Source organism: Mastomys coucha, unplaced genomic scaffold (assembly GCF_008632895.1).
Source record: "Mastomys coucha isolate ucsf_1 unplaced genomic scaffold, UCSF_Mcou_1 pScaffold16, whole genome shotgun sequence".
NCBI lineage: Eukaryota > Metazoa > Chordata > Mammalia > Rodentia > Muridae > Mastomys > Mastomys coucha.
Genome location: NW_022196898.1, coordinates 28,165,885 through 28,188,992, shown reverse-complemented (window position 1 = coordinate 28,188,992; position 23,108 = coordinate 28,165,885). Strand labels below are relative to the sequence as shown.

General features: G+C 39.0%; 1 protein-coding gene across 8 annotated transcripts in view; it reads left to right on the top strand.

The window, feature by feature from the left end:
• Rapgef2 (Rap guanine nucleotide exchange factor 2) overlaps nt 1–23,108 on the top strand; it is a 228,872-nt gene that overhangs the window by 176,786 nt on the left and 28,978 nt on the right. For all 8 annotated transcript variants that reach the window (XM_031374120.1, XM_031374127.1, XM_031374122.1 and 5 more), the window contains 10 exons: nt 984–1,115; nt 9,208–9,385; nt 13,755–13,891; nt 14,627–14,785; nt 17,663–17,815; nt 18,154–18,318; nt 19,297–19,404; nt 19,497–19,700; nt 19,791–19,899; nt 20,367–20,613. In XM_031374120.1, coding sequence (XP_031229980.1) covers nt 984–1,115; nt 9,208–9,385; nt 13,755–13,891; nt 14,627–14,785; nt 17,663–17,815; nt 18,154–18,318; nt 19,297–19,404; nt 19,497–19,700; nt 19,791–19,899; nt 20,367–20,613 — 1,592 coding nt within the window. The remainder of the gene's footprint in view (nt 1–983; nt 1,116–9,207; nt 9,386–13,754; nt 13,892–14,626; nt 14,786–17,662; nt 17,816–18,153; nt 18,319–19,296; nt 19,405–19,496; nt 19,701–19,790; nt 19,900–20,366; nt 20,614–23,108) is intronic.

Below are 23,108 nucleotides of genomic sequence, written 5' to 3'. Positions count from 1 at the left end.
CTTTATCAATTCAAAAGAATTAGCCATCCTAGTCACAACTTTCAATCATGGTGCTCATAAGGTAGAGGCCAGTGGATGTTTGTGAGTTTCAGGCCAGCCTGGTCTTCATAATGAGACTCTGTCTCAAAGAGAAAGTGGGGGAGGGAAAGAGAGAGAGAGAAATAACTGATAAGAGTGCAGGATTTTAGACCTTATCTCACTAATTGACTAACACATGGTGAGACAAGGGGTCAGTAAACAGTTGTTGAATAAGTAGTGCTCTTTCTCTTACATATGAGGTATGTTAGAAACACTTGAAGGATGTTTGAAATCTGTTCAAGAGGTGGTTTCTATGTAAACAAGAACAAGTAAAGTGAGTGGTGTGTGTGTGGGTGTGTGTTTGTGTGCGCACATGTGCATGCACATGCATGCATATAGGTGAATGTTGTCTATAAACTAGTAAATTCAAATTCTTAGAAGGCATTGTATCTCTTTTCAGATAACTCAGTATCATGGAAATATGATTGAGTGTTTTCCAAGATGCTTGCTTTAAAAAAAAAAAAAAAAAAAAAAAGCTTTTAAACATGATTTGAGCATGAATGAACCAGAACAGAAGTCTGTTTCCTTGGCTATTTAAATTGTATTGGTTGGCAATTGCTAACCAATAGAACTAGAGTGATTTGTTCATTTATTTTTGTTACTTGAAAATTGTAGTTTACCATATTAAATGTTCATTCATGTTTCTTAATCATTTAACCCACCTGTGTAGACAAGTAATTTAATACCATTGAGATTCATCATATGCTCTTAAACTTTAACATTTTGTGATTTGGGTTAATAGGACAATACTGGGAAGTTTTTGAATTTGTAAATAGAAGGATCTTTTTTAGTAATATTTTAGCTCAGTGCTTTGAGGCAGGGTGTAGTAACATAGTTCTAAAATACGTCCTCTTGAAGTTCTTGATACAAATTATAAGCCCCCTTTTTTCTTGCTCCTTCCACAGCTCCCTGCAGACTTCACAAAGCTGCACCTCACTGACAGCCTGCACCCACAGGTGACCCACGTTTCCTCCAGCCATTCAGGATGCAGCATCACCAGCGACTCTGGAAGCAGCAGTCTTTCTGACATTTACCAGGTATGAAGGGCTTTTTGTTCTCATCTGCTTCATGGAATTCAGAAATTCTCAGAGATAAGACCTATAAAGTATGTGCACACATTATGCATGCATGTTATGTGCATGAGGCATTGTTTATGTTTCACAGGCTTTGCCATGCTGGGCGTGTTTTTGGAAGCAGCTCTACCGCTGTGCCGTTGCCAGTTGGCAGAATGTTAGAGAGTGGTTATGAGGGAATTGGTTCTTGGTGCTCTAAATGTTTCGTTCATTCCTCTGTGCACAGTTGGTATATAAGTTTGATTCAACTAAAAAGCTGCAAAATTATCATCTTATGGTCATGGCAACACACAAAACTCTCTTTCTTCAAAAGTAGTTTATTTTAGAGCCAAATATGAGTGAATAGGAGATTCAGATTACCCAGTTGATGCTGTATAAAAGTTATAAAAACCTGAGCACATGCAGGCAGTACACAGGCATACATAGTTGGGCAGAAAGGTAGATTGTAAAAAACATCGAAGATCATATAGCTTTTGTTTTGGTTTTATTGTTGTTATATTGTTTTTTAAGACAGGGTTTCTCCGTGTAGCCTTGGCTGATCTGAAACTCACTCTGTAGACCAGGGTGGCCCCAAACTTAGAGATCTGCCTGCCTCTGCCTCCTTTATGTTGGGCTTAAAGGCATGTGCCATCATGCCTGGCTTCTAAGAATATTTTGGGGGAGGAGGGTTCATTGTTTCTTGAGTTATCCATTGATTCTTCTATGAATGAATAAAATTTTAGTTAATTTCTTTGGAATCTGTTTTGAAAGGAAATCCTTACCAAAGTCTATGTATATGATATTAAATTTTATAGCTTAAGGGAACATTTATCTTACAATGAATGTTGTTTATAAAACAAGTATCATTTTAAAGTTTTAAGAAACATTTTATGGACCCAAAGTTGTTTTTTTTTTTCAATAGCTTTTAAGAAATTGAGAATATCCAATCCATGTTTGCAAAGCAGTATACATTTTCAGACCTTTTTATGTGTTACCCAAACACATAAATTTACAAATATGCACACAGGTATTTTAATGAGACATGCCAAAACATAAATTAAAATAATTAATTTTAGAATACAAGAAAAACTAATGAGAAAAATTGAAGTGACCACAAGTTTTATTACATAGCTCTTCTTTGGAAACTTCATACCTCCCAAAATACATATGAAGACAATTATCAGAGACTCATATAATAGAGTTACATGAAATTCAGATATACCCAGAAGAAAAAGTAGACAGTTGACATTTTAATCTCCTTGTGACTTAGCAAGGTTCTGTTGCACCAAAGATCAAAAGTTGATGTTTGTCATGTCAATTGAAGGCAGTGTCATCTGGCATTGTTAAGAGTAACTAGCAATAGAGTCTCTCTACTTATGATAATGACTTTCTCAGTGTCTTAATTTATACTGACACTAAATTATATTTCCCATGCTTAAGCATAAGGGTTAAGAGGAAGAAAGACTCTTAAGAAGAAAAAACACATGCCCAAATGTGGGTGTGGGCTTGCCAAAGGAAAGTGCTCTTTACAAATTTTAATATAGTAAGAAATCTCTCTTCTCTCTGACTTTATTTTAAATCAGGCCATAATCTTTCCTTTTTAAATGAATTTTGCTCTGTTGGGAGATAAAGAGCAGAGGCAAGCTCAGAGAAAGAGAGATAACAGTGCAGAGCTGTCCTCAGAACTTACCTTTAGTTCAAGTAGAACATCTGAAGTTGTTCTTTGATTTGTTTTGTTTTAAAAATTATGTGTATGGGTATGTTGCCTGCCTCTGTATGTTTGTGTACCATGTGCATGCAGTGCCTTCAGAGGCCTGAAGAGGGAGCTAGATACCCAGGACTGAGGTAAAAACTTGCTTGCGTTGTAGGTTCCAAGAACTGAACCCAGGTCCTATAAAAGAGCAGCCAGTGCTCTTAACTGCCAAGCCATCTCCTTTTAATTAGATCTCCTTTTTTTTAGATGTAGTTTTTATGCTCCTGTAGTTTTAAATTTTATAAATTACTGATTTTATTTGTGCTTTTTAGATGTTTTTAAATTCCAATTAAACTGGGGTGCCCAATTATAATTATTATTATTATTATTATTTTGCATAGGATTAACATAGTAAAATGGATTGCAGATAGTAAGTGTTACCCCAGGAGATGTAAAACCCAAGTTACTTTTAGATTTTTCCATTTCTCTAATATTTGCAATTTGAATTAACACACTTCCCAAATATAAAATCAGGTGTAGTACCAAAAGAAAGATCTGTTTTTCTCCAAATGCTCCTCTCTTCTCTGTCCTAGTTAGAATTAACTTCAGCTTGGCCCAGCCTATAATTAAGTGTTAATTGAGTAACTGTCTCTATCAGAGTGATCTGTGAGCATGTCTGTGAAGGCTTGTCTTGGTTCCTAATTGATGAAGGAGGACTCATCACCATTCCTTGGCCAAATGGCTCTCAGCTGTATAAAAATGCTAGGTAACTAGTAGCTGCCTGCATGCAGCCTTCTTCCATGGCTGTCTGCTTTGAGGTCATGTTCTGACCTCTCTCCATGGTAGACCATGAACTGAAGGTGTAAGCTAAAAAAAAATCTTTTAATGTCCAATTTGCTTTTGGTCAGAGTGTCTTATGACAGCCACAGAAGGAAAACAGAAACAACTCCCTTAAATTAATACAGAAAGTGCTTTCAAATTGAGCAAACAAGCACAAATGGAGACCTTAAACCAGAGGCTTGAAAAGCAATCCTAAGCCAATAGGATCATAAGCAATTGGTATAAACAGATGGACCCTCAGGCAAGCCTAGGAAAGCTGGCTTCGCAGAAGGAACCACTCCAAATTCACCTGCCTAGGTCACACCATACATGTTGGACACAAAGGACGCGTGTTGTTGTATTGGTCGCTGGCTCCGATTGGGGTGATTTCCTCCTGTGAGAACATCGTTCTTGGGGCTCCTTAACCCCAAGTACCATAACTGCTGACACAAAGCCAGCTCTCACCTAAAAGGGAATAGGAGAACAAGTTAGAGCCAGATATAAGTGATCATCGGCCAGAAACAGATTCAGGTTACCTCAAGTCCATGTTCCAATATTGTAATAATCTCATAGGGTTGCATAGTAACAGAATAAAGAAATCAAGACTGTTTTTAAACACATGGGTGGGAACACAAGGTAGTCAGGTTCCAGAAAACTGAGGAAATCTTGTCTATAGCCCTGTCCTGGATAGTTTCATGTCGGCTTGACACAAGCTAATGTCATCTGAGAGGAGGGGATCTCAGTTGAGAAAATACATTATCACATGGGGGGTTGTAGGCGGGCATGCCTGGAGGGTATTCTTAGTTAGTGACTAAAGGGATCCCAGCCCATTTTGAGTTGGGACACCCCTGGGCTGGTGGTCCTGGATTCTTTAAGAAAGTGGGCTGTGCAAGCCAATAAGTAGCACTCCTCCATGGCCTCTGCATCAGCTCCTGCCTTCAGGTTCCTGTCCTGCTTGAGTTCGTGTCCTGACTTCTCTTCAGTGATGAACTGTGATATGCAACTATAAGCCAAATAAGCCCTTTGTCCGTTTCCTCTGCAAGGTGCTCTGGGTCATGGTTTTTCTGCACAGCTGTAGTGACTCTAGCTAGCAAGGTCTAATATGCACTCTTAGCTTTTTAGTTGTGGGAAGCTAGTGTTCTGTTTCGGCATTCCAAAGGACTTACCTCGAAGGCAAAAAGATGTCAGGTCACAGACAGGGGCGGCTAACACATGGCTATGAGGGAGCCGAAATGTAAAGCTGAGATCATGTGGCTCTCCAACAGTCCAACATCTCTGTCCTTGAAGTTCTGATCAGCTTTGCAAAAGACTCAGTGGAAGCTGTTCTTTCTAGGAATGTTGGTTCACAGCAAAATTTTCTTATTAAAAGCTATATGATAAAACAGAGGTATTAATTAAGATCAAGTCATTGAATTGTTTTTAAATTAACATATTTTGTTATATGTTTAAAATACATTTGTGTATTTATTGGGTACATACATGCACATGTCCATGTGGATTTCACAGGACAATTTGTGGTTGATTCTCTCCTCTGGGATGCAACTTAGGTCATCAAGCTTGGCGAAAAATGTCTTAATCTGCTAAACTAATCTCACCAGCCCTAAAATGAATTCTTATGCTTCTGATAGCTGGCAAAGCTGGAAACTGTGAAGTTTAAAAGATGTTTTTGTTGTGACTGTTATTTCTCTCACACACACATTCTCTGTCTGTTTCTACTTCTCTCTCTGTTTCTGTCTCTCTCCCTGCTCCTCTCTCCCTATTCATCTCCCTCCCCTTGTATATATATATGTGTGTGTGTGTGTGTGTGTGTGTGTGTGTGTGTGTGTGTGTGTGTGTGTGTGTGTGTGTGTATATATACACATACACATACAGACACCAGAAGACACTAGATCACTAGATCCCCTGGAACTAGAATTATAGGAGGTGGCGAGCTGCTTTTCTTTTTTGGAGGGAGTGCTGGGACTATAATTCAGGTCCTCTGGAAGCATAGCAAGCATTCTTAACCACTGAATCACCTCTCTATCCCATCAAAAATATTTCTAAAAGCAATTTTTTTTTTGATTTTACAGAGATCATTTTGGAAATGTCATGCATGTTCCATTAATACTGTGTTTTATGATTTCACACAAGAGGAATATTAATGTTCAATTTACAAAGTATGTTGCTTGGCTCCTTAAGAATTGTCACATTAGATGGCAATAAAAAGTACCTTTGTTAAAAAAAATACTCAGAATCATTGGTATGTTCAGGCAGTGTTTTTTTTTAATTACTAAAAATAAGTGAATAATTATACTGTATACATGACATTCAAATCTTAAAATTTAATAGATTTATGAAATAAATTTTCTTTTTAAAGATAGTTATATTAAGCACAAACCTCTCTGTAATTCAGTGGTCTTATAGAGACATTACTAATATGTTGTTTTGTATTTTAAACAACCAAAAACTTATTTTTAAAATGTTTTGCTAGCAACAAATGCCTTTGTAAGTTCCTGAGTATTTGAAATTTTATTAGTTTACAACAAGAAATATAATTTCTGGGCTAGAGAGATAACTCAGCAGTTAAGACCACACGCAGCCCTCCTAGAGGGTCCAGGTTTGATCCCCAGCAACCACATAGTGGCTCCCAACTGTCTAATGTCCAGTTCCAAGGCACCTGACACTTCCTCCTGGCCTCCACGGACGCTAGGCATCTACATGGTACACAAACATACATCCAGGCAAAGCACCCATACACATAAAATAAAATGTGTAAATTAAAATAAGCCTTTTCTCCTCTAAATTGGAAAAAGAAAAAGGGAAAGAAATATTTCTGCTTCTCTAAACATGTCTTTCAAAATCACTTTGACTCATTAAGCTTCCTTTGAACTTAACTGTGTAAGAGATAGTCATTTCAAATATCATCAAAGGTGGTGAGGGCAGGATGACCTCGTCTCCCACACATATTCATTACCCATCCCAAGGCTCCTTTCTGCTCAGAGCTCTGCACTGTCTACTTCTGTTTGGGGCTTGGAGAGATGGCCTCGTAGTTGAGGTCACTTGATGCTCAACCATGAGGTGACTGATTCTGATCTCTGTACCTATGTGACAAGCTGGGTAACCAGTAAATACCTGAAGCTCCCACTTCAAGGGACCTGATGCCCTCTTCTGGCTTCTGTGTATACATACTACCTCACAAGCATTCATACACTTACGTAGACATGTAAGCACATACAGCAAAATACAGTCTTTAAAATTCCTCATTTGCTCTTTTCCCTTGGTTTTACTTAAACATGCCAAATAAATTTGTTGTAAATCTATTGTTCACAATAATAACAACATTTAATGCATTTTGTTTTAAATAAGCCATATTATATTCACCAATCTGATAGTATTTGAGAGAACATTAATTTTTAAATACTAACGAGCAGGTAAATCTATATTAGGCTAAGTACTTAGGAGGATGTAAGCCTTCTCTTCTTTGTCTTTTAGACAGATATACTCAGACTGCCTTTTGAGTATGAAGTATCTATGAGTTTAGAGTAGCAGCTTAAAGGCCTACAGTAATCTTAGGGTAAGTGTAGCTTGGAAGAAATTAGAAAATAGCCAGTATTCTACTTAAATACATATATGTAAGTATTTAAGTACATATGTATAGTTAAATGTGTATACATAGTTATACTTAACTAATGCATATGTATGTGTATATATTATATATTATATTTAAATACATATATACACATCTACATATATAAAAATTATGATAATCCTAGTGAATATGAGATTATATATCATATTTATTTGCATTTTTCTAATAATTAAAGATGTTGTTCATCCCTTCATGTATTTATTGGATATGTGATTATCTTCTTTGGATAAATATGTATGTGTGTATGTGTATGTGTGTGTGTGTTTCTGCATATAACACTAATTTGAACTGTTTTGAAGATTTTATTACAAATGTAAATTTAGTGCTAGCTCTGTGGTACTCATTCAGTGTGGAATCACTTTTTTATTGTTGAGTGTGGTAGCTCAGGCTGTGATACCCGCATTCTACAGACTGAAGCAGGAATTGAGACTAGCCAGCAATGCGTAGTAAAAGACTTTGTACCTAATGTAAACAAATACGGGGGTCTTGAACTATTTTGTTTTCTTAACTGTCCTGCTAGAATTTAATTGGCACAATTATAAGAAAATGATTAAGATGCCAAAGTTAGACTTCCTGGATTCTCGGCTCACCTCGAGGTTCAGTAGTAGCATGACCTTCACCTTGGCACAAAGACCTTTATCTTAGGTTTAGAAAACAATGAGAGGCAAAGACTCCTTCAGCTCTCCTTTGAAGGATTAAATGAGATAGCGTGTATAGTGTTTATAACACTGCCTGGCATAGTAAAATATTCAGTGCTGGTCTCTTATTCAATATTTTACACTCAATATTTAAAATTTTACACTGTCCAATTCTGAAATATCTTTGAATAGCATGTGAGCTGTGATTTTAAGTTGGTGAACTTTATAATAATGTTTCTTACTAAGTTCATTTTATAATATGTCTTCCTAAGTTTACTTTCTCAGGTGAAAAAGACATTAATGATGTTTAAAGTCGATGCAGTTAATATGTATTTAAATTCATCCTCAGTATGCAGAAACAGTTAGTGAATCCCATGGCTACAAAATAAGGGTTAGGGTTAGGATTAGGGTTAGGGTTTGATAGATACACTGGGACAATAAATCACTAAGGACTGGATTCATCTGAAGTCTTCAGATCAGTCTGTCTCTAGTCTTCAGATCAGACAGAGACCATCTCAAAATCAGTGATTTTGGTAACTAAGAAAGTATTCAGTTACCTCATATTTCTAACTTGCAGTCAGATTGTTAATTTAGCTCTGTGCTAGTGGAACAGAAAAGTCTGCTTTCCAGTGTGTGTGTGTGTATGTGTGTGTGTGTGTGTGTGTGTGTGTGTGTGTGTGTATGTGTGTGTGTGTACGTGTGCGCGTGCATGCGCGTTATATATAATATGTATATATCCTTCTCTCTATGTATGTATATAATATATATAGTGTCCACACATACATACATCCTTCTGCCCTGTTGAATGATTTAAAATTCAAGTGGCCATTGGAACAATCCAGAAAGTTGTGTGTGATTAAGCTACTTTTAATTTATGGCTCCTTCTTTCAAGAAGATCAAACGGGGTCAAATAGTTCTGTCTCCTCTACACGGTCCTCCTGGAAAAGGGATCACTCCAAATAGTAAATCGCTAAACTCTTAGTGTAAGTCATCTCTTTTAAAAACAGTGAAAGCAAGTGCTTTCTTTTTCACTTCACAGTTTCTCTGCATTTCTTAAAATAAATCCTAATTTCTGAGGCAAAGATTATTCTGCCCATAATTTTAATAGGACATACAGCCACTCGTCTTCTGAGCTTCCCCTCATGTTGGGCATAGCTACTTGTTGGCGGCTGGCTCTAAACTGTAGAAAAGTAAATACTGCCAATTATGGTGAGCTGTAGTTTTTCTTAGTACTTGACTGCCCCAAAGGTTGACTCTCTTCCAATAGTTCCTAAAGTCTGCTTTTGCATCTCACTTAAGGCCACGGAGAGCGAGGCTGGTGACATGGACCTGAGTGGACTGCCAGAGACGGCGGTCGACTCTGAGGATGACGACGATGAGGAAGACATCGAGAGAGCATCAGACCCTCTGATGAGCAGGGACATCGTGAGAGACTGCCTAGAGAAGGACCCGATAGACAGGACTGATGATGACATCGGTAAGTGCCCGAGGCTGCACCCTTTAAGCAAGCAGAAATACTGAGAGGTAAGCACTGATGTACTACAGCCTAAGTCTGGAAGGCTTTATAAGGCTAGGCTTCTCAGAATTCCCTAAATATGAATAGTGGTTGCAAAACTCTTCCTCAGTATAAAACGTATTTGTTGAGTCTTACTCAGCTAGTATCTACAAATAATACTGAAAGTGAAACTTTTTTTGAAAGTGAAACTTCTAATAAAACCCATTCATGTAACTAACATTTTTATCTTAGCTTAATTTCTGACCCCTTCTCTGTAAGTTAAAAATAGTCTTAACAGAGTATTACTTTCAGTAATTTTCTTACAAGCATCATTCCATGAGTAAGCATTAGTTAAAGGTTGCTTGTTAAAATGGTAACTATTAACAATCCTGTAAATGATTGGCTTATGCTTATGTAGGAGGAAGAAAATAGCAAAGCTGAGGTAGTTAGCCTATGAGCCGTGGAGCTGAGATTTTCTTCTTTCTATCTAGTCTGTAATTTTTTCTAGTATCGTGATGATGATGGTGATGATGGTGATGTTGCTGCTACAGTGGGATTTGTTTACTTGCTTGTTTTGTTTTAGGCAGGTTTTCTTATATGGTCCTCACTGACATCAAACCCACTATCTTTCTGCTTCTGCCTCCCAAGTGAAGGGCCTATATATAACATGCTGGTTGACACAGTCTGTACATATTTGGGAGGAGGCAATTGTAACTGAGAAAATTCATCAATAAGATCAACCTTTATACAAGTCTTTGGGGCACTTTCTTCAGTGGATGATTGATGTCAGTGGGCTCTCCCATCCCCCACTGCCGACAGTGCCACCCTGGGTGGTGGCATAGGATGTATAAGAAAGCAGGGTAACTTGATGTCAGAATATGTGCCTATGTTATACTGTGTTTGGTTGATGTCCCTGGAAGGCCTGCTCTTTTCTGAGGGGAGGTGAAGAAGGGGGCAGTTTGGAGGCAAAGGAAGGTAAGGGGGAGAGATGGGGTGAGGGGAATTGCCATCAGGATACAGTCTATGAGAGAATAAATAAAACGAAAGAAGAAAAGTAAGTGGGGGTAAACCTTGGAAAGCAAGCCAGTAAACAGCACTTGCCTATGGCTTCTCTTCCCTTAGTCAGGCCTCTGGGTGCCTGCCCTGACTTCTTTCAGTGATGGAGCATGACATGAGAGTTGTAAGGTGAAGTAAAAACCCCTAACTGAGGCAGTAGTTGGTACCAGGATTGGGGTATTTCTGTGACAGACCTGAACGTGTTGAGTGGAGAACTGTGGAAAGAGTTTGGACCATTGGATTAGAAAGGCATTGAGTGTTCAGAGCTTAGTAAGATATTGTGTGGTGTTAACTCTGTGCTGGTGTTTCTGAACAGTATAGGAAAGCAGGCTGAGCAAGCCATGGGAGCAAGCCAGCAAGCACTCCACATGGCCTCTGTATCAGTTCCTGCCTCCAGAGAAACCCTAACACAGATTTGTGCTGGTTGAGCCCTTAAGTGAACCTCAAAATTAAAACCATTGGGGTGTTTATGTCTCCCTTTCAATAGGAGCAAGACTTGTTTCCTTAATAATAGCTTTGCATTTGAATACACATCCAACTCTGGCTCTTTTGCGTTAGATACTAGGTGATGACGAGAGTCATTTCCCACCCAGTTCTAGGGTCTGTAAGTACCCCTGGCAATCCCAGGAGACTTGTGTATTGTGCTCCTTCACTAACTCTTTAAGCCAGTACATGTTTGAAGAAGAATTCAATGAACTCAGCTCCGTGAGGTTAGCTATGGGAAGGTGCAAGTAACTTGTTGCCTGTGTTCTAACTGTGGCAGTTTAAGCTGTGTCTATATGGCGGACAATAGAAAACCAGCCTTTTGGATTACTTGTGTCTAATGAAAGTCATTTGCTGGAACTGCAAACTATTTAGAGATGAAAAGCATATGCTAGTAATCATTCATTCATTTTGCTCCTGTGGGAGGGCACCTTCTCGTCCTTGGCAGCTCAGGGTGAAGAAGGGAAATGGGATCCTGTCCTGCTCTAGGCAAGGGAAGCGGCAGTGTGCAGCTGAATGCATACCGTGGGGCGGGGGAGCTATGGCGGATAGCAGGGGCTAGACGGACAGGGTATTGTAAGACAGACCTTTCCTGGGGAGGTGACATGTGTCTGTTCAACCCAGGTAGGGAACAGGAGATGGACCAAAGTCTAACTTGATGAGCCAGTGAATTTTATTTGGGGGTTACTAGCAGAAATATTGCTGAAGGGTTACTTTCAGGAACATGGGTGGCTCAAAAGCAGCCTGTCACTGAAAAGCCCACCACAATGTGGGTAACAGCTAAGGGGAGCTGCAACCCTGGAGCCGTCTGTACTACCTGCAGGGAGCTGGACATGGTAGACTCCTTCCCTCCGCTTGGCTGCCAGTCACTTCCCCCAGCAGTTCCTCACAGCATCCGTAACCCTGGAGAAGGATCCTGGTGAAGCTGAGCTTAGGTTTCCTGGACACGGGAAATTTGTTTCCCTGCTGGGTCTCAGATACCCCACGCCCTGCTGAAGGGGGTGTTTCTATGTGGAGATAACCTCCACATAAGGAGGCAGAAGGTTGTGCCAGGGGAATGGTGGTCATGCAGTTTGGCTTCCTTGGGTCAGATGTATCATCTATTTACAGTGGCTACTATTCCTGTTCCAGGCCAACATTTAAAAACAAATCCCTCAATTATAGTTTTTAGTAAAAGTCTATACATTCAATATACCATCTTATTTTAGAGAGGTTAATGCATCAATTTGAAGATATGCTTTTTGTAAACTAACTGGTGTATCTTCTCTTTTTAATGTGTTAATTTTAGAGTGGTTGTGAGAGATTTTTAAAATATGTGCAGTATGTCTATTGTTCCTAGAAATGTAGGACTTACTTTGTATCTGAAAAGCCTTTCTGAGAGTTCCTGGGAAGCAGGAGCCCTTCATAGTCTTACACATAAACACAAAGCTGGCCAGCGTGCTTTCTAATGCAAGCATCTCTTTGATGGCTAATCTTCATTTGCTAACATTAGTCCGCTGCAAAGCAACAGAGCTGACAAGGGTGCTCGCGTATGAGCATTTAAGTTAAAGTTGATGAAATTGCTGATAGTTTTTAACAACTGCAAGAAGAAAACAACTTCCCTTTGGGTTCCCAGAGGTCACTGGTTGTGTGCTCTTGTCTCAGGTATTTTGAAGAAAATTAATTTCTCGTCATTGGTTTTGTTGCACAAACCATACCTTTTAGGTACTAGTTCTTTAGCGGTTGTGGCTTGTGGGGATGTGGGTGCTGAGAACTGAGCTCGGATCCTTTGCAGTACATGCTTTTGACTCCTCTCTTCCTAGCCCCTGAATTTAGTATTTCAACTACACTGTACATTTAGTATTAGTCCCCTTCTTACATTTTCTATCCAATTCTATTTTTTAATGCTAGCCTCTGTTCACAAATTGATTTCATTAAACAGTATTTGAATAGGAATCTTATCAAGAAGCAAATGAACATATCCATGTAAGATGGTATGAAATCATTCTAGGGACAGGTGATGTTGCCTAGTACTGGAGTACTTGCCCAGTGTATGTGAGGCCTTAATAAGAAATACATAATCCATTAAAATAATATTTATTAATAAAACATATTTTATAGTCTATTACATTTCTAGTTATACATGGAGTAATACTTAACTTTCATTATTGTCTACACATATATTTAAACACAGAATGTTTCTGAAAAATTTCATTGTCTCATATTTTTCTTATACTTATTGAACTTTGCAAGAAAACGTGAGCACTTTTGCAAAAGGACAGAAAGGGGTAGACTGTGTGGTCAGTAGGGTGAGGGGTGGTAGCCATAGAACAGTCTAAAAAGAGCAAGACATTTTGTGATGTGGCTGCAGAGGATCATGACTCCTTTGTTCTCCTCTAGGTTTAAAATCAGAGGGCTGCTGCATTTCTTAGTGTAGAAACTTCTGCCTTTATGTGATTTGATGAATTATCTATTGCAGAATTATCTTGTTGCTACTCACAAGATTAAAAAATGTTATGGTCTGGCACAGATATGCCCGCCCATTCCAGAAGTAAGATTCACTAGAAAGATTTATTTTTCCAATAAGATAGACTTTGAGATTTCTCAGAAGATTGTTATGTCAGACAGAATCCGTGGGTACCACCCACCACTGACTACCGGAGCCACCCATGCCCTAAAACCTTCTGCCTAGGGTTTGAGATATAGAGCGTCACCTACCCAAGGCAGAGAAACCCTTCAGTCTGTCCCTTCTGAGGAAGCCCTTAAGTCTGTCTTCCTGGAGTATTTCTTTCAAAGACGTGTTTTCAGTATAAATTACGGTTTGACCTTTCAGAACAACTCCTGGAATTTATGCACCAGCTGCCAGCCTTTGCCAACATGACAATGTCGGTGAGACGGGAGCTCTGTGCCGTGATGGTGTTCGCAGTGGTGGAAAGAGCTGGAACCATTGTGTTAAACGATGGAGAAGAGGTCAGCAGGAGTTTCTACCACCTAGAAAGCTTGAGGATCAGTGACACCGAGACAGAACCATGTTCCTGTTTTTTCCTTCTAAGAACTCAGCAGTAATGAGTTTGAATAGGTGGAACATGGTGGCCACTCGTTTGTTCATAGTATCCAAAATCCATTCTTCTATTTCTCATGGGTCACCTTTTCATGCAGTGCTGCTGCAGATTTTGCTTTTGCTTGATCTTCAAGCTCAAACTTGGGGCCCTTCCCAGGCTAGGCAGGCACTTCACCCTGAGGTATACGGCCATCCCAAGACTTTGTATTAGGTTTTTAGTTTTTGATCATACATCATAAATGCACTGCCTCTCATCAGAACAAAATGATGTTTGTATTGAGGCCACAATAACCATTTTATCTTCTTTACATTTCCTTTGATATATAGAATAATTTTTTTTCATGTGTCATTTTAGAGAATACTTAATTTTTTAAATGATTTTACTCTGTACTGGGCCTAAAAATTATGTGGGTATTTTAATATATATATAGTATATATATTATATTTGCTTGTTTGATAAACAGCAAATCAATATATATGCTAATCAATATATATTTTTGCTTGTTTGATAAACAGTTAAGATTCTTCAAGATAGGAGATCCTAGAGGCTAGTTTAGGACTGTCCTAGCATCTAAGCCAGGTGATAACGGTGTTTGTTACCTTCCACTTTGTCTTACTATTTTTAATTTATTTACTTTGCTCAGCTGGATTCCTGGTCAGTGATTCTCAACGGTTCCGTGGAGGTGACGTATCCAGACGGGAAAGCAGAAATTCTGTGCATGGGAAACAGCTTTGGTGTTTCGCCCACCATGGACAAAGAATACATGAAAGGAGTCATGAGGACCAAGGTGGATGACTGCCAGGTATGAGCTGCATGACAGTGTGGATCTGGTTCTCAGTAATGAACACCTCGGAACCAGGCGAACCTCCAGCCCTGCTCAGGCCGCCGTGGCCTTGTGGCCTCGAGGCCTCCATAGGAATTTTAAGACTGTTTTGTATTTCTGTGAAAACTTCACTCTAAGCTGAATTGGAGTTGCACTGAATCTACTGGACGGCCATTGTCGCAATCCTGATTCTTCCAGTCCACAACCATCTTTCCATCTTCAGTGTCTTGTTTTCAGTTCATTTCTTTGTTGTTTTAAAGCTTTCAGTTGAGAGATCTTTATATCCTTGGTTAGGTTTCATTAAAAGTTGCTTTTTTTGTGAGTGTGTGTGTGTGTGTGTGTGTGTGTGTGTATGTGTGTGTGTGTGTGCATGTGCGTGTTGGTTATTGGTGTTTTTGTTTGTTTTGTGCTTTTATTTTTGGCCCTGTGAATGGAATTATTTCTCTCATTCCTTTTCCAGTTAGTTTGTTACTGGTTAAGGAAGGCCTAATCATTTCTCTGTATTAATGTTGTATCCTACCAGTTTACTGAGAGTGTTTACTAGTTTCTTTTTTTTTTTATTAGATATTTTCTTTATTTACATGTCAAATGATATCTCCTTTCCCGGTTTCCCCTCCAAAAAAAAAGGAAAACAATTAAAAAAAAATACCTTGTTCCCTCCCCCATCCCCCTGCTCACCAACCCACCCTCTCCCCACTTCCTGGCCCTGCCCTACACTGGGGCATAGAACCTTCACAGGACCAAGTGCCTCTCCTCCCATTGATGACCAACTAGGCCATCCTCTGCTATACACGTGCTGCTGGAGCCATGAGTCCCCCCATGCTTACTCTTTGGTTGGTGGTTTAGTCCCTGGGAGCTCTGAGGGTACTGGTTAGTTCCTATTGTTGTCCGTCCTGAGGGGTAGTTTTAATGGTTTTCTAGTGGACTCTTTAGGGCCTTTACTGTATAGAGTTGTATCATTGCAGATAGAGACTTCTTTCTCTGCTGTTTGTATCCCTGTCTTATTGCTTTAGCCAAGACGTCCAGTAATGTACTGCATAAAATCAGAGACAGTAGGAAGCATTGTCTTGTTTGTGATCTTATTGGAAATGTTTGACTTTCTGACATCAAATATAGTATTGGCTGTTGGGTTGTCAAATACAGTTTTTATTATGTTCAGATTTATCACTTCTATTCTGAGCTTTTTTAAATAATATTTTTATTGAAAATAATTTTCCCTACACCCAACTTCTCCCAGATCCTCCCTATCTCCCTACCACCCAACTCTTTCTCTCTCTTTAGAAACAAATAAAAAAAAAACCCTAAAAACAACCATAAACTACAAGCAAAACACCAATAAGACAGCCCCCCTACACACAAACACAGAGCAGGTCCGGCATCCCATCACCCATGTAAAAAGCTGGGTGTGGCCATGTGCACCTGTAACCCTGAAATCAGAGAGTAGTTTGGAAATGAGAAGATCCCTGGGGCTCGCTGGCCTCCAGCCTAGCAGAAAAATAGCAAGTTCCAGGTTCACCGGGAGACCTTGTCCCAAGGGGATAAAGTGAAGAGAGTGATAGAGGAATACGCATGGCCTCTGTGGCTTTTCTGACTTCATTTGTGACCTTCTTTAAAGCAGGAGAGTTACTAAAATTGTTGTTCATGTATGTGATTAGCACAGATACATATTTATTCCAGCATAACAGATGTTTGAATTACTTCATCTCTAAAACCACTAATTTTTTTAAAACTTTTATTGCATTATGATGAGAAAAGTTACATGATTTCAATTTATCTGAATTTGTTAACATTTAAAAACATATTTTAAGTAAATAGAATTAAATCACATTCTTGTTTCCCTTTTGTACCCCCACTCCTCCCAGAGACCCCCCTTCAATACCCACAATATCTTTTTTGTTATAATCCATAAAATTTACAAAATATTATAACAATAAAAATAAGTATTATAAACATTGTTTGATATAAAACAACAATTAATTTAACAGACTTATGTAGATGCTCATCTAGAGCAATAGTGAAAATACATTTTTCTCAATATAAATTTTAAATAATTCCAAACATATTAACTGTATACTTCAAAATAATACATTACTACTAGTATTTTCTTAAATGAACATAAATATATCAAGTCTTTTTGTTTGTTTTGTATTTAGTAGAGTTTAAAATCTTGGCTCTTACTGTGGTAAAAGCCCAAAATAAGAACAATTTTTAGACATTGGATTTCATTGTAATAAGGCTGTACTTCAATGACCCTCAAATCACCAAAGGATTTTACCTCCATCGTAGCTAAGCTGAGAGTTGATAGTTCTGCTGCACCAAGAAATGAATTGTAGGCTAGATTTTTGGATACAGACTTCTTGCTATGGTCAAAGCTATTTGACGTGAGTGAGTGACTTTATTCTCAGCCCACAGAGAACAGGTTACATTCATTTAAGAAATGGTTTAGGTATTAAGATGGTCTATCCATAAAGTCATTCACCAACTGTTTCAATGAACAATGGATCTGCTTAGAGGGTGGCACAGACAGGTGAGGGTGAGAATCTGGTTGATTGGGTGTGGTAATTGTTTTATCATGTTTGCCCTAGGATTGTCTTTCTCTCTACTACTGTCTTATAATGGAAGGATGGAAGAGGGCTTTTGAGATTTTAGGTTGTTAGATTTTTTTAATCTAATATGCACATATATATTATATACTAACATATATAAAACCAAGGATGAGATGCATTAAAAGCAGAGAAGTCAGTAGGAGAACAACAGGGGGAAATGTCAGTGTTAAATAATTAAAACTGAATTATTAGGCAGGTAGGTCTTTTGCAAGCACTTGATCATTAACACATGACTTACATTTTATTCTAGTTTGTCTGCATTGCCCAGCAAGATTACTGCCGGATTTTGAACCAAGTAGAAAAGAACATGCAAAAAGTTGAGGAAGAAGGAGAGATTGTAATGGTGAAGGAGCACCGAGAACTTGATCGGACTGGAACAAGGAAGGGCCACATTGTCATCAAGGTAGGGTAAAGAGGTGTTCCTTCCAAAGGGGAGCGAGAAAGTTTCTCCTGACTTTCCCCTCCTCCTCCTTCTAGATCTTTTAGGTTGTCATGCAGAGTAGTGGATTTCACTGTGGCAAGTGCATACATAGTTGTCATTAAATTCCATTCTCATTCATTCCCCTCCCCCTTTCCTTTGCCATCCAGCATGATACTGAGTCCTGGTTACTGGTGGATAAATGGCCGCTGATTAGGTTTTATCTATCTTATTACCTAGCACACTTTATGGGAAAGGTTTGAAATTGGGGGGCCATATCAGTGATTCATTCATAGTGGCAACTAGACCTTTTATTACTACAGGGCACCTCAGAAAGGCTGACCATGCATTTGGTGGAAGAGCATTCTGTAGTTGATCCAACGTTCATAGAAGACTTCCTGTTGACATACCGGACTTTCCTTTCCAGCCCGATGGAAGTGGGCAAGAAGTTATTGGAGTGGTTCAATGACCCGAGCCTCAGGGATAAGGTTGGCGATGCATTCTGTTTTAGCCCCTAAATGCGAACAACTGGAAGATAAAATTTGGGACATCAGTTAGGTTCAGATTAGTGTAATGGAATACAAGAACATTCTTCTTAAGCAAAATGACAAAAATAACTGATGCAGATATTCCTGTAGATTTCTATAGTCTCGGTCTCAGAAATACCTTTTTACTTTAAATGCAAGACCAATATGTGGTTCTTTTGGGAAGCAAATGTATGCATGCCACAGACTCTGCAGCATGGTTTGATGGGCAGCATGTGCTTGGTGGACATTAGATGTTTGGTGACACTGGAACATATTTTGTTTTTATTAAAGTTTGCTTTTATTTAGACTTCTGTTAAATATGTTTTCAAAATAAAACAATGTAGGTTAAATATCTCTACAGATTTAAAGAACCAGAGCAAAGCAATACTAGTCAGTACTTAAAATATATATGTTTTGAGAAGGTCACTTTTTTTGTTGTGTGTGTACATGTTTATGTGTACACTTACATATGCATTGGGAGGCCAGAGGTCAACATTGGCTATCTTCCACTCTTACTCTATACCTTATTTTTTTGTGGCAGAGTCTCTCTCTAAATCTGAAGCTCACTGTTGTGGGATAGATTGGTTAGCCAGTGAACTCCTTGGGTCCTCCTGTCTCCACCGTCCCCACTTCCCAACCCCAGGGCTGCAGCTACAGGCACACTGGCATACCGGTCTTTTTAAGTGGATGCTGTGGATCCGAACTTGGGTCTTCATGCTTGAATAGCCAGCCACTTTATCAACTCTGAGCATCTCTCCAATTCCTATGGTCATTTTTTACAAGCATAAAGTCCATGTTTAAGGGCTTATTTTTTATTAATTTCCATGCTCAATATTATCATAAAATATTTAAAAATATCTACTTTAAATTGATTTAAATCACAAATCTTTAGCACTAACAACAACAAAAAGTATGTACTGATCTTTATTGCTTTTATAGGTGACACGGGTAGTATTACTGTGGGTGAACAATCACTTCAATGACTTTGAAGGAGATCCTGCAATGACTCGATTTCTGGAAGAATTTGAAAATAATCTGGAAAGAGAGGTAATATCTGTGAGCTTTTATGAATAGTGTCATAGTGTTTCTCTTCCTCTGTCTGTCCTGGACTTGATGTGACTCTTCTTGAATTCTCGTAGAAAATGGGTGGACATCTAAGGCTGTTAAACATTGCATGTGCAGCTAAAGCCAAACGAAGATTGATGACATTAACAAAGCCTTCCCGGGAAGCCCCTCTGCCTTTCATCCTACTGGGAGGCTCTGAAAAGGGCTTTGGCATCTTTGTGGACAGCGTTGACTCGTGTAGCAAAGCCACGGAAGCAGGCTTGAAGCGAGGGGATCAGGTAAGAGGGCTCAGCTCTGGGTACATGTGAACTGCAGAGCCCCTTTTCTTCAGTCAGTGACGATGTTGACTTTAATAACTTCATTTTTAGATATTAGAAGTGAATGGTCAAAATTTTGAAAATATCCAACTTTCAAAGGCAATGGAAATCCTCAGAAATAACACACACCTGTCCATCACTGTGAAAACCAACTTATTTGGTAAGCATCCTGCAAACTCTGACGCTCACACTGCTTTTGCTTTGGTTTTGGATTTTTTTTTTTTTTTTTTTTTTTTTTTTTTTTAGTTAGATCTTAATCCTGGACAAAGTAATTTCTATGAATAGTAATACTTGTAAGGATCCTAGTATTTTCTAGGGCTATGCTAAAATGCATAATAATAGAATTCTTCATGTATGTATTGATGACATTTAGAAAAAAAAGTATCATCTTAAGGAGCGTGGACTGATTTTATTGAGCAGTCCAGCCTGTCTTCTGTTCATGAACACAGTCAGTCACCTTGAGGGTAGCAGGGTGTCCATCTTTTCTTAGGCTCATCTGGATAGAGATTAGTTTTTCTGTAAGTTTTAGTATTTGTAGCTCATCTGTACTTCTTATGTATTTGCAAGCTCCACTGGAAGCATTGTTTCTACTTTTGTGGCTGACAGTCTGTGGCATTTCTGTTTTAGTATTTAAAGAACTTCTGACGAGATTGTCTGAAGAGAAAAGAAATGGTGCCCCTCACCTTCCTAAAATCGGAGACATCAAGAAGGCCAGTCGCTACTCCATACCGGATCTTGCTGTAGATGTAGAACAGGTGATAGGCCTCGAGAAGGTCAACAAGAAGAGCAAAGCCAACACCGTGGGAGGAAGAAACAAGCTAAAGAAAATACTCGACAAGACCCGGATCAGTATCTTACCTCAGAAACCATACAAGTATGTGAAGTTGTTTTCAGCACCTTGATTTATTGTGTGCCATAGAAGGATATACAGAAGTGTCCTGATGGGGTGAATGTTTGCCCAGGAGTCTAGTAAATGCCTCTTCAGCAGTGTGCCTTAGAAGCAACCGTAGACAATTGAGTTTGCTTAGCTCTGCTTTGGCACTTGCTTGCCTGCTCCATGTTCCTGAGAGGCGGTTGAGCATGTCTACGTTTGGGCTTCCTTCCTACAGAGGTTTGTTGACATCTTGACTACATCATGACTTAGCTGCTTTTCTGTTTCTTGGTGTCTTTCCATAACATCTCTTTGCTTGCCAGCTATCGCTTCTTCCAGGCACAGCTATTTCTCCCCACTTCAGCAACTTAATTGTGGGAAGACATCAGTAACCAACCTCAGGCCTCTTTCCCTTCTCCTCTGGTCCACTAGAGTTAGCATGTCAAGAGCATTCTTGAATTTATTCTTGGATGTGTATGCCTGTCAGAAGCACAGGTGACTCAAGCTTCAGGTGTCCCTGAATTTGCTGGGCTTTGCATATTTGCTGCTTGATTTCTTCCTTGTAGATTTTGGGTTTAATGCTCTTTATAAGGCTCAATTGCCAGCAGTCAAATTTTTAATGATATGTTCCCCCAAACTAAATTGAAAAGATACTAGCTTATTTATTTCTTTGGTAATTTAATGGCTGTAAAGTGAAGCAATAAATAGAGGTATTTGAAGGCTGAAGAGAGGGCCTAGTGCTTAAAGTGTTTGCCTTCAAACTGCGAAGACTTGGTTGGGTTGAGATCCCAGCACTAAACTAGGTATGGCCTCTCCTGTGCCTGCAAACTCAGGACTGTGAATGACAGACACAGTGGATTGCTAAGGCTTGGTGGATGACAGCCTGGGGAGTCAGGGTAAGCTTCAGCTTTGGAGAGAGATACTGTTTGAAAGGAACAGGTGGAAGAGAATAAAGGAGACCATAGGTCACCACCCTCTGACATCCATGTACACACCCACACACATAAGGACTTGCATACACACATTGAGACTACAGCAAGTCCTTCTTTTCTTAGTTTCTTCTTTCCTTCCTTTCTTAATTCCATTTCAGATAAAAATTTTAGTCACAGACTGGAGACATACCACTTAAAACATTGATGAATTGTCAAGTTTACATTATCCAATTAAACTAAGAGCAATGATGGGTGGTTTCTAAATTATGTGAGTCCTGAAGATAAGCATAGTTGTGTGATAAATCCATAAATACGGGGTTGAGAGTGTGTTTCCTGAGAAAGTTTCTTAGAGACAGTGGATTAGGATAATAACATTTACAAAAAAATAAGAGTCAATTTCTAGAGACCCTTCTTGATGAAAATTTAATCGTAAATGTATAGCAAAGTTACCTTAATGCAGAATTACTAGCAGCATAATAATAAAAGGATCTTCAAGGTTAAATTTGAACCATTAAAAAAATAAAGTCAGTGTGACACTGGAAAGTATTTCTGGAAATGGGACATGGAAGAACTGGGCTGCAATTCATTCCTAGTTCAAAATGTTGGTGAGGAATGCAGTGTGAAGTTGTGTGTGTAGTTGTGGTGTGTGCTTACAAGGATGCTCAAAAATTAAACAAAGGAAAATGTAAAAAAAGAGTAATTAGCTATGTTAACTTTAAAATACTAGGGAACATTGGGGCAAATATGTGGCTCATTTAAGTATTTTCTTAGGAAAACAATTCCGAAATCAATGCTGAAGGGAAAGTAACATTTAAGCATAGGCTCAGGAAACTGGAGGATCTGCCATATTATAATTGCCTTGATTTAGTTCTGACTACCATGTCAGCTTTGCTAGACATCAGCATGGGTTTATGTAGTTCTGAGAGAAAACCTAGGGCCTTGAGCATGCTAAGTGGTCCACCACTGAGCTAGGTGCCCACTTTCTTTGTTATTGTCTTTAACAAAACAATAACCTAGTAAATTAGTGAAATCTCCTAGTTATAATATACTTGTTCCTTTTTACCTTTTACAAAAACTAAGGCACTAGAGAACTCACAGATTAGAGAGGGTGTGCATGAACTATTATGTAACAGGGGGTGCACCTATGATGTGCATACAGCAAGAAGCAGGTCAGGAATATAACAAAATTCAAACTGGCCTGCTAAGTAGGTTAATCAGGAAAACCCAATGAACCCAAGAGGAAGAGAAGAGAAGTCAATAGACTTTAAAATCAACAGACTTGTTTCAGTAACAGTGAGTCAGTTGGAGAGGCTGGACAAGAGGACATGCTAAAGAGGGATATTTCTCAGTTAGATTTTTTTCATAAAACATGCAAAATTTTAGTCCAGGCACAGCCTTGTGACTGTGAATATCGAGGTACAGGTGAGGCACTGAGAAGCAGGATGGGTTCCAGTTTATTACACAGGGTATGGGGAAGTGTGGCAAGAAACACTCTGTGTGCCTGGAGAGGACCGGTGGTCACAACCAGCTCTGCCCTGACTGACCTGGTCAGACACACTTTGTTTT